Genomic DNA, 12,074 nt, shown 5'->3' with positions numbered 1-12,074 from the left:
TCCTCCCTCCGCTTAATAGTCCAACTTTAAGGCAGCACTGACATTGTTATGACTGTTCATATTAATACAAGAAAAATAATCTTTACTACTCGGAAGTCAAACAGAATCTGCTCCAGAAGTCCGTTTGACTTCCAAAACGTTCGGAAACCAAGGTGCAGCTTCCGATTGGCTGCAGGAAGCTCCTGCAGCCAATCGAAAGCCACGGAAGCCCCATTGGACATTTGGGTTCCAAAGAACGTTCGCAAACCGGAACACTCACTTCCAGGTTTGCGGCATTTGGGAGCCAAAACGTTTGGGTCGCAAAGTGTTCATCAACAAAGGTACAACTGTCTTTCTAACATTGTTATAAATGCAATCCCCAAACATTGTTCAAATCTAGGGTGCGATGTTTTCTGTGTGATTTGTGTGTCACTCGGTGTAAAGGTACATCCAGCTGTTTTGTATAAATGAACTTTATGGAGTACCGATTTGCATTAGAGGCAGCTCTGGTTCCTGGCCAAGGCACTCAAGTATGAGGAGGAAAATGATGACGGGAAAGTGAAACAGGTAGACCAGCAACAGTCAGGAATAACAAATGGAAATAAGTGGTCTGAATCTGCAAAATCTTGGATCTTTGCATTACACTCCAATGCTGACAGAAGGTGGGAGTGATTTTTAAAATAGTGTAAGGAAACATGTAGGCGGGAGGAAGGAAGAGGGAAAATTGAAGGAAGGGAAGATCTTTATAAAGTGCATCTGGTTTCTACAAAATAGCATATTGGTGTCCCACCTAAAATACTTTTGCATTTTCCAGATCCTTTACTGTGCCAATATGAGCATTTGCTTTTTGTGAATACAGCAAATACAGCCTTGCAAATAGGCTGAAGTCATGTGGATGGTTTCTGGCTCCGACTTTGTCAGTTCCAAAGCTCTAGAATTGAGAAGTGAGTTAATAATCTAATGTCCTTTGAGCCAGGAAATTATCCGGTTAAATACCCCACAGCTGGACTTGCGCTGTCAGTTTTGTTCTGCTATATTTTTTTTAAGGAAGTCATTCTGAAAGTGAAAGCAACAATGCGTTTTTACATGCTTGCTAGCATTGCTACATGGTTTTAAATGGGGAAATAAATCACTGCTGGGGAAATTTAGAAATTTACTTTTACAAAAGTAAACATTAGCTAGGGTTTAACGGAGAGGGAAGACGCAGAATTCATGGTGGGAAAGAGCTGTTGATTGCTTGCTCTCTGCTGATGTAGAGACAGCTGTGTCCCTCATGACATTCTCCCTACATGGAGATGATAATATCAGTGTTGGGGGAAATGTGTGCTCTGTAACTTGTTAGGAGAGACCCAATAAATATGTTTCTTCCTGTGAGTTACACAGCACAGAAAGCTGATGAGAGCAGAGGATTTACAAAACCCTGAACTTGCAACAGACCGAATTCATCACAATTCACAAGTGACAATGTACATGTTTGGTTTTCCCTGATACAGAGATTAACTAATAAGACGAGACCTGCTGACTTAAACCCAGTCCAACTTCTGGGGAAGCACATAATCAGACAACAGCCTCCTCCTGGTTTTTGTTTTTTTGTTTATTGTTTTTGGTTTTTTTTGCCCCCTAGAATGATCTCTGCAAGCAAAGCTTGTACACCATACCCATTCTGTGCCGCAGGATCTGGTGGTCAAAAGAGCTTTTGCCAAAGGCATCCCTGGTGCAGATGTTGTCCTGCATGTGTGGAAGCAAAGAAGTGGGGCAAGTTACAATGGATGGTGTCAGGGCAGAGCTAGTCAGCATGGCCCCTTTACTTTGTATCAATGCCTGAGTGGTATTTCTGAATGGGGCTGTGGTGTTTTTGTAATAATAATAATAATAATTGTCAGGGGTTCAGGAGCAGAGACGCAGAGAAGGGAGGAGACAGAGAGCGAGGGGGAGGAATACGAAGGAAGGATGAGCGGGGATGACGACCCAAGATCACTGAGCCTGTCAAGTGAGTCCGAGGATTCCCAGAAGGGAGCGCCAGCAGCCAGAGCAAGGGGGGAGAGCAGGGGGACACCCCAGGAAGAAGGGTCCAGAGAGGGATCAGAAAGCAGCAGTTGGAGATCGGGACCCACGTGCCCAGCCGGGAGCAGCGGGGAGAAAGGGGACCAGATATCGGGTTCCGGAGACTTTCAGAAAGAGGGAGGGCATGAGTCAGGAGTAGTCACGCCCACCTCGGGGAGCGATGAAACGATCCAGAGGAAAGTGGAGAGTTGGGCGCGCGCGCCAAGTTCAAATGTAGCGGAAACTGGCGCAGTCAGCAGCCCCGAGAGTGAGCCGGGTCCCAAAGCCCGCCGCAAGGAGGCGGAAGGGTCAGGGGGGTCCGCATCTGAAGAGAGTAGGAAGGGAGAGACCCCGGAGGGCAGAAGGACCCAGAGAAGGAAGGAAAGGCGCAGGAGGTGGAGCAAGGCTAGGGTATTAAGCTGGTGCGCGAGAGGCGGAGACTCAGACGGGTCTTCGTCGTTCTGACCCAGAAGAAGTAGGGCTGCACATTTGCAGTTTGGAAATGGAACCTGTAATCCAATAAAGACTCTTTGAAACTAAGCACTGGCTGACTTGGTCCTATGTGAGCTGGGACTGGGCGGCAGCCCTGACAGTAAGACCCGTCTCCAAAAAGCTCCTGACATCTGATACCTCGCAGCGGAGACAGAAGCAGCTGGAGGAGGGGATCGGTGTTTGGAAGCAAGCTCACGACGGTTGGCAAAGATGACGGAAACGGCGACAATTTCAGCGCTGCAACAGGCAGTTACCCAATTGAATGCGGAGGTACTGGCATCCAAGAAAAGGGAGGAGGATGCGGCAGCCGCCTACCGGGATCTCCACGCCAGGTTTGAAGCATGGGTTAAGCATGGGCAGCCAGGACCCAGACCGGAGGGGGTTGGGTTGGCACGGAGAGCAGGAGGGCTTGTGACTCACTTCGATGGGAATTTACAACAGTACCCCAATTTTCGAGCAGATGTAATGTGCGCACTGAAATTGCTGGCAAAAGACTTTAGAGATGAGGAAGAGAAAGTGGGGTTTATACTATCCCATTTGCATGGGGATGCTAAAGCGTGGCTGCGCAATTTGTGGAGGGATAAAGACCCAGCGCTTCAGAGTGCAGATGCCTTTATCAAAGCGATGGATGCGTGTTTTTTGTCTACCATTGATGTGGATCTTGCCAGACGGGAGATTCATGGACTGAAACAAGGGAGGGCGAGCGTCCGGCAGTACCACGCCCGATTTTTTGCGCTGGTCAGTGCCTTGGAATGGGACCGGGATTCGCCCCCCGTCAGGGACCTGTTCTGGGAGGGTCTGAGCTCTGCTGTGAAGGATGAAATTGCGAGGGGGGAGAGGCCCCGAAGCACGCAGGAAGTGGTCCAAAGGGCGCTGACTGTGGGTGTGAGACTGGAAGAACGTCCTTGGTGCAGAGATGAAGGACGTGGGGGGCGCGAAGCAGCTAGAAGTTTCTCTTTCGTTCCAAGGGAAGCAGCGCGTGCGCAATCCACACCTCCGCCAGGAGGGGGAGTGGAACCGATGGAGGTGGGAGGAGCCAGGGCTCAGTCAGCTACCAGAGCCTCTGCACCGACGGCAGTCAAGACTAAACCTCCTAGAGGGACCAGGAAGTGTTACGTATGCGAAAGCTCTCAACACTTGGCGAAAGAGTGTCCCCAGAGGAGCTCCAAGCACACTGCAGCCTCCGCAACGGTGAAAGCGGCCACGCAATGCAGCGAAGCCCAGCAGGGAAACGACGATGTCTGGCTGGAGACAGAGGCACTGGGGCCCAGCCAGACGTATCAGTGAAGCAGTCCCCAGCGATATTGCAACCCACGGACCCCCTCCCACCCAAACCAGTAGTGCAGCTCACAGCGTCTCTCCAGCTACCCAATGGCGTCACTATCGAAGTGCCGCTTTCTGTGGATTCTGGAAGCAACGCAGACTTTATAGCACAGGATTTTGTGGAGCAGCACGCTATACAGCTACTGCCTGCCACGCTGCCCCTGCAAGTCGTCACAGTAGATGGCAGAGAGTTGCTAGGGGGGCAGGTGGTGAAGCAGACGCCACCAATGGTGATGCAACTTGGCAACCACAGAGAGGTCATCAGTTTTAATGTCACCCGACTGTCGGACACGCCCATTGTGTTGGGCATGAGTTGGCTGGACAGGCACAGTCCAACGCTGGCTTGGTACCAGAGACAGCTGATCTTCGGCTCCTCTTACTGCGCAGAACACTGCATCCTGCCAAGGAAGGAGGGGGAGGAGGAGGACTCACACCTGCAGTTGGGAACGTTGCAAGCCGTCCCCCACAAATATGCGGACTTTCTGGAGGTCTTCTGCGAGAAAGAGGCAGACAAGCTACCACCGCACAGGCAATATGACTGCAAGATTGACCTACTGCCAGGGGCGACGCTGCCGAAGGGGAAGCTATACTCCATGTCTGAGGACGAACTGCAGGAACTCAAACAGTTCATAGATCACAATTTGCAGCGCGGTTTCATCCGGGAGTCCAACGCAGTAGGGGGCAGTCCTGTTTTCTTCGTGAAGAAGAAGGACACGCCCCAAAAAAGATTGGTCGTGGATTACCGCCTCTTAAACAAGAAGACCAAGCCCTCTGATTTCCCCATGCCCAGGATTGACGACCTGCTGGCGACGGTGCGCAAGGGGCGCGTTTTTACCAAGTTGGACCTACGAGGAGCGTACAATCTCATCCGCATGAGGGAGGGCGATGAGTGGAAGACAGCCATGTTCACGCCTCTGGGCACCTACGAATACAGAGTGATGCCGTTTGGTTTGCAAAACGGTTCTCACTGTTTTCAAGCTTTCATGCATCACGTGTTGGCGGGACTCCTCTACAAGAAGTGCGTCTGCTTTCTGGATGACATTCTGATTTTCTCTGAATCGCAGCAAGCACACGACCAGGACGTTCGGGAGGTGCTGGAGAGGCTGCAGCAGCATAGACTGTACGCCAAACTGGAGAAGTGCCAGTTTGATACGACGGAGGTGGATTTCTTGGGTTACAAGCTGTCGGACAAGGGACTAGCCATGGACAGCGCCAAAGTTCGTGCGGTGTTGGATTGGAAGAGCCCGCGCAACAGGAAGGAGGTCCAGCGGTTTGTCGGCTTCGCCAATTTCTATCGCAAGTTTATCAAGGGGTTCGCGATGCAGACGGCAGCTATTACGGACACGCTAAGCTCCAAGAAAAAGAAATTCATCTGGACGGAGCAGGCGGAGCGGTCCTTTCAGACACTCAAGCGTCTCTTCGCGTCGGAAGAGCAACTGCTACATATCGACCCCAGCAAACCGCTGCGAGTAGAAACAGACGCGTCCGATAGAGCAGTGGGAGCGGTCCTGCTGCAGAAGGACACACAGGGGGTCTGGAGGCCGGGGGCGTTCTACTCCAGGAAGCTCAGTAAGTCGGAGCAGAACTACACCATCTGGGACAGGGAGTTGCTTGCCATTCATGCAGCTTTCAAGGCGTGGAGGCACTTCCTGATCGGCGCCAAGCACACGGTGCAGGTCTGCACGGACCACAAGAATCTGGAGCACTGGCGCACGGCTCGGTTCCTGAACCAGAGGCAGATACGTTGGGCGGAGTTCTTTGCTGACTTCAATTTCCGAATTGAGTACGTCCCAGGCGACACCAACATCATGGCGGATGCATTGTCCCGAAAACCGCAATACCTCGAGGAGGCAACGCCAGCGGCAGCCATGCACATCTTCGCGCCAACAGCGTGGGCGTGCGCTTCGGCCACAGTAGACCTGGATGCGGTGCGACGGGCGTTGCAGGACGACTCATTCGCGCAGGCGAAGATGGCAGAGGTGCACAAGGGCACGGCGAAGGGCGACGAGTTCCAGATACGAGACGGCTTGCTGTTACGTAAAGGGGCCATCTACGTGCCGGGAGACGAACTTCGCGCCCGGGTACTGCAGCAGCTGCACGACGCACCCACGGCCGGGCACTTTGGCACGGAAAAAACAGTGGAATTGGTCGCAAGGGACTTTTGGTGGCCCAAACTGAGGGGGGAGGTCGCAGACTACGTCGCGAGGTGCGACACCTGCCAGAGGGCCAAACCGGTGCACAAACCACCGGCGGGACTGCTGGAACCGCTGCAAACGCCGTTTGAACCGTGGGAGAGAGTGGCCCTGGACTTTGTCACGGATCTACCCAGCTCGAGGGGCAAGACAGCTGTACTAGTGGTGGTGGACCTGTTCACCAAGATGGCACATTTCATACCGTGTGCGAAGGTGGCCACGGCAGAACAAACAGCCAAACTGTTCATAGATCACGTGTTCAAAGTGCACGGGCTGCCACGGTCCATATTGTCCGACCGCGGACGCCAGTTCATCTCGAATTTCTGGCAAAAGCTGATGGGCTTCCTGAACGTCAAGATCAACCTGACATCGGCAAGACACCCGCAGACCAACGGGCAAGCGGAGAGGGTCAATGCCATCATGCAGCAGTACCTGAGATGCTATGCCAATCAACAGCCTGCGACGTGGGTGGATTACCTGCCGCTCGCCGAGTTCGCCTACAACAACACGAAGCACGTGTCCACGGGGGTGACGCCGTTCTTCGCCAACAATGGGAGGAATCCCAGAACCTTCCCGGGACTGGACAGAGTGGGGGAAGGGGAACCGCAGACGGCAGACGCTTTCGCATCTGAGTTGCAAGAGGTCCACGATCAACTCAGACGGCAGCTGGAGCTAGCGAAGCACGCATACAAAGTCCAAGCTGACAAGCACAGGCGAGTGGGCGAGGAGATCCGAGTGGGAGACTGGGTCTGGTTGGCCGCCCACGCGGTGCCGACCCGCTCGTTAGCCAAGAGGAAGCTGGGGCACAAGCAACTCGGTCCATACCGAGTCGAAGCGCAGATCAACCCGGTGGCTTTCCGGCTGGTGCTACCGGAGGGTTCCAGGATGCATCCGGTGTTCCACAGGTCGGTGCTCACTCCCTACAGGGCACCGCACAGGTTCCAGGAACCAGGAACGGCACCGAGTCAGTCTCCTGAGCGGGCGGAGACGGGAAGATTGCCACAGCAGGACCCCATCAACGAAGTCACGGAGATTTTGGACTCCAGATGGGGGGAAGACGGAGTAGAATATCTCCTGGCAAGAGAGGGCACCCGGGCCAGTGCTAACAGCTGGGTGCCGGACTACGCCTTGGAGGAACCCCTGCTCAAGGACGAGTTTCACGCCCTTTTCCCACACAGACCTATGCCAGCGGGCTTCTTCGACGACTGGTTGTTCACGCCCACGCTTTCCTCCAGCACGTTCCATGGTTTCAACTCGGAAGGGGAACCCGCATCGCGCACACGTTCCCCAGAGGGGTCGCCAGAGGGTTCGGCGTCCGACAACTCGTATTGGTGGGACGATCTGCCAGAGGTGCCGTGGCGCCGGAAGTGGCAGGAGATACCGGGTCCAGCGACAGACGCAGAGACTGACATGGACGTTGGCGGGGAGGATCTTGGTTTCGAGCACGGCGGCACCGAAATGGAGGCGGAGGAGATCACCGTTGACGGAGGCGGGGAGGAAGACTCGGAGGTCTTCAGTTGGCGGCCAGCACCGGGGAGCGAACTGTATCCGGCATTCACTCCCGTGATGACGGAGCACCCACCTACCACCCTTGAGAGCGGGGAGGGGGGAAGGGAGGGCTTCGAGGGGGGGATGGATGTCAGGGGTTCAGGAGCAGAGACGCAGAGAAGGGAGGAGACAGAGAGCGAGGGGGAGGAATACGAAGGAAGGATGAGCGGGGATGACGACCCAAGATCACTGAGCCTGTCAAGTGAGTCCGAGGATTCCCAGAAGGGAGCGCCAGCAGCCAGAGCAAGGGGGGAGAGCAGGGGGACACCCCAGGAAGAAGGGTCCAGAGAGGGATCAGAAAGCAGCAGTTGGAGATCGGGACCCACGTGCCCAGCCGGGAGCAGCGGGGAGAAAGGGGACCAGATATCGGGTTCCGGAGACTTTCAGAAAGAGGGAGGGCATGAGTCAGGAGTAGTCACGCCCACCTCGGGGAGCGATGAAACGATCCAGAGGAAAGTGGAGAGTTGGGCGCGCGCGCCAAGTTCAAATGTAGCGGAAACTGGCGCAGTCAGCAGCCCCGAGAGTGAGCCGGGTCCCAAAGCCCGCCGCAAGGAGGCGGAAGGGTCAGGGGGGTCCGCATCTGAAGAGAGTAGGAAGGGAGAGACCCCGGAGGGCAGAAGGACCCAGAGAAGGAAGGAAAGGCGCAGGAGGTGGAGCAAGGCTAGGGTATTAAGCTGGTGCGCGAGAGGCGGAGACTCAGACGGGTCTTCGTCGTTCTGACCCAGAAGAAGTAGGGCTGCACATTTGCAGTTTGGAAATGGAACCTGTAATCCAATAAAGACTCTTTGAAACTAAGCACTGGCTGACTTGGTCCTATGTGAGCTGGGACTGGGCGGCAGCCCTGACAATAATAATAATAATAATAATAATAATAATAATAATAATAATAATAATAATTTATTATTTTTACCCCACCCATCTGGCTGAGTTTCCCCAGCCACTCTGGGCGGCTTCCAATGAAGTGTTAAAAACAATACAGCATTTAATATTAAAAACTTCCCTAAACAGGGCTGCCTTCAGATGTCTTTTAAATAGAAGATAGCTGCTTATTTCCTTCACATCTTAAGGGAGGGTGTTCCACAGGGTGGGTGCCACTACTGAGAAGGCCCTGGTTCCCTGTAACCTCACTTCTCGCAATGAGGGAACCGCCAGAAGGACCTCGGCGCTGGACCTCAGTGTCCGGGCAGAATGATGGGGGTGGAGACGCTCCTTCAGGTATACAGGACCGAGGCCGTTTAGGGCTTTAAAGGTCAGCACCAACACTTTGAATTGTCCTCGGAAACGTACTGGGAGCCAATGCATTTGCGTTGAGTTATTGCGATCAACCACCTTATTTACTACCTGTCCAGCAAAACTATAGTTCAGGAGGCCAATGTGGTGCCTTGAGATGTTGCTGGAATCTCTGGTGCAGTTAAAACAGGTAGAGAGAGGTGAGATAAAACAGACAAGTGAGCAGAGGTTGGCTTCTGTTTAGATGGCTTTCCATCTGCCAGGATGAAAACCCAGGCAATTTATCTTTGGCTACACTGCTCTGTCTCCTCAAGTGGCTGTGACTGAAGTAGGTCTACATTGGGACTCACTGAATCTTGAGTGAACCATCTAAACCACCAAATGAAAATCTAGCCTCAGCACACATTAGTTTTTTAATTGATATTATTTTTATTTGATTGTTTTTATTATTTAAGAAAGTATGAATGAGTCGTTGCAAATATTAATCATGTGGAATAATAGACAGAAGAGAACCCATTTAAAAGTGCAAACGCATTCTACACAATCATAGAATTACAGAGTTGGAAGGAACCCTGTGGATCGTCTAGTCCAGGGCTTCCCAAATTTGGGTCTCCAGCTGTTTTTGGACTACAATTCCCATCATCCCTGACCCCTGGGGGCCCTGCTGAGCTGGGGAATGATGGGAGTTGTAGTCCAACAGCAGTTGGAGATCCAAGTTTGGAAAAGCCTGATCTAGTCCAACCCCCTGCAATGCACTGATATGCAGCTGTCTCTTACAGGGATCAAACCTGCAACCTTAGTGGTATCTGTGCACTCCATCCTCCAGTATAAAATATACTGCTCTGCTCCATTTAGCTCTGATCCACAACCCTCAGCTATCCTTAACTTTTGTATGGTGTCATTTGCTCTACCAAGCAGCTAGCGCTTTTCAAGAGAAACTTTGGGAGGTAACTTGAGCCAATTTTCCTCCCCAGTCACAGGCAAGATTGAACTAATTTCAAGTTTGCTGAGAGTTCAGTTTTAATTGGACACAGGTAAGCTAATTGTTGTGGGTCCCACAGCTCCAGCAACCGCTTCTTAGGATTCTAATCTTGCCACTTACACCAGATTCACTACCAGCAATAAATAATGTATACAAGGCAGACAGCTTTCAGAAGGTACAATAGAGTGATCACAGCGTTTCCACAGGGATTAGAAGCAATTTGCAGAACAGAGACCTCCTTTGTGCATTTTAGTATTTGTATGCACTCTGTGTGTGCAACTCTTAAATTATAAATGTACAGAGGCTTTCGCCTCAAAGTGATGTTGAGTGAAAACTATCATTTCTCTTTGCCGCATCCACTAACAGCTTTTCTTTCAAGGAAGAAGTGGGTTTAACAATTTAATATTTCCTTATAGGCAGACGGTAGAACGTGTGACATTACAGAACCAACTCCAGCAGCTTCTAGAAACACAGAGATCAGAGGGCAAGTCACTGCCAACATCCCCAAGGTAACTAGGCGTACTGGAATAGAATTCCAATGTACTTCGAACTGGACTCTTTTCACGGTTATTGCATGAGAAGGTCAGGCTCCAGCTAAAGATCCAATCGTTCATGCTGTGAAAGAATAAAAAGCAAAATGTCGTATGATGGGAATTCATACCTTTTTAATTTGGCAGGTGTGAATACTGGACTCTGTGAGTTTAAATGGAATTAACTTTCCTACATTTTTCAGTTTGATTTATTGTGGAACTTTTAGATGACTCATAGACATCACAGGAAACATCTTGTGAACTTCCACAACCTCACCTTATGGTGGCTTACAGTAATCTTACACTCCCAGTAATTCATAAAAAGGCTTTTTTATTTTTTGCTGGCAAAATAGGCAGGCTGCTGTTCATGTGCTATAAAGGCGATTTGTCTTCACTGTCTTAATGTAAATGGACAGCACCAAAAGCATAGATAGAATTGTACATTTTAATGTTTTAACCGCAGTTCCTTGACTTCAGCTGAATGAACATTGCTGCAGGCTCCCCATGTGTGAGTTGGGCCAGACCACTAGGAGCATTATTGGGCAAAGGCATAAATATAACTTACTGATAAAAAGCATGGAAGTAAATTCAGTTAATGAGCACCCCTTAAGCACCTCCATTTAGGTGGAAGTTAGCCTGAAATAATAGGGTTAGAATGGGAGCATCAGAGTTCTGCCTTGAACAAAATTCCCTTAAGTGTATATAAAATTGTGTCATCTACTTGTGCATTTAAAACTTCTGATGAAACCTGTGATCTTGTCACCATGCAGCCCATGCAGTTTTTTTAACCCTTTTTTTTGCCAGCTTATAAACAGTAAGCCATTTGATCTGCAAGGCCATGTTTCAGCAATACCAGTGGAATTACTCCTGAGCAAACCATGCTAGATTGCTATTGCTCTTATTCAGGGGTCGGCAACCTAAGGCCCATGGGCCACAAGCAGCCCATGGGGGCCATTTAACCAGCCCATGGACCCCCACCACCTGCTCGGTCGGCTCCCGTGCGCCGCACTAAACCGGCGCAGAGCAGAGCGGGGTCCGCCTTCCGCGACACTGGCCAGCTTCCCATTGGCTGCAGGAAGCTCCTTCAGCCAATAGGAAGCTGTGCACACCTCCTCCACACTGGAAGGAGTGCCCGAAATAGCATTTGTGCGTGCATGCGTGCATGCATGCGTTTGCACGCACACACTCCAGCCCACCGTGGCATTTGTGGAACCGTGAACCGATGGAAGCCACAAAAACTTTGCCAACCCCTGCTGTTATTCCTCTTGAATGCTCTTCCACTTCATCATTGTTTAGATAACATTCTTAGATAACCATTTTGGTTAAACAGCTTTCATACTTCTTACCGTTTGGGACCTTGTAAAGTTGACCTCTATGCAAAGTATAAAGGGTGGATCCAGTCTGCCCTCTCCAGCTGGAGACACCTTGATTCAGTGGAAGTTCCCAGTGGAAGAAGAGGAGGAAAGTAATTTTTGCCAAATTTCCCCTTTACCCTGCAGCCACCAGTGACATCTTTGCACACTGTTCCAACTCTCTGAAGCAGATTTTGTGGGAGGAAAGAAGGATATATGACATTGACCTCTTCTCTCCCTCCCACACTTGCTCCATTGGAGTGTTGCATGGCAGAAACTCTGCTTGTTGCAAGTCTGGATCCAACCCAAACAGTTTCTGTAAACTGACTACAGAATCCTACTTCTACAGTAATTCTTTTCTCTTCATATCTCCTTCTTCCACTTCCCTCTCTCTGTTGTGTTC

At 51.2% G+C, this 12,074-nt stretch overlaps 1 protein-coding gene across 5 annotated transcripts in view; it reads left to right on the top strand.

Moving 5' to 3' along the window:
- Positions 1-12,074, top strand: part of SNCAIP (synuclein alpha interacting protein) — a 121,014-nt gene that overhangs the window by 96,989 nt on the left and 11,951 nt on the right. For all 5 annotated transcript variants that reach the window (XM_081213598.1, XM_081213596.1, XM_081213595.1 and 2 more), the window contains one exon: positions 10,206-10,298. In XM_081213598.1, the coding sequence (XP_081069724.1) occupies positions 10,206-10,298 (93 nt within the window). The remainder of the gene's footprint in view (positions 1-10,205; positions 10,299-12,074) is intronic.

Source organism: Podarcis bocagei (assembly GCF_964188305.1).
Source record: "Podarcis bocagei genome assembly, chromosome: 11".
Classification (NCBI taxonomy): Eukaryota; Metazoa; Chordata; class Lepidosauria; order Squamata; family Lacertidae; genus Podarcis; species Podarcis bocagei.
Note: the sequence above shows the minus strand (reverse complement) of the source record. Positions and strands in the feature narration are given on the sequence as shown.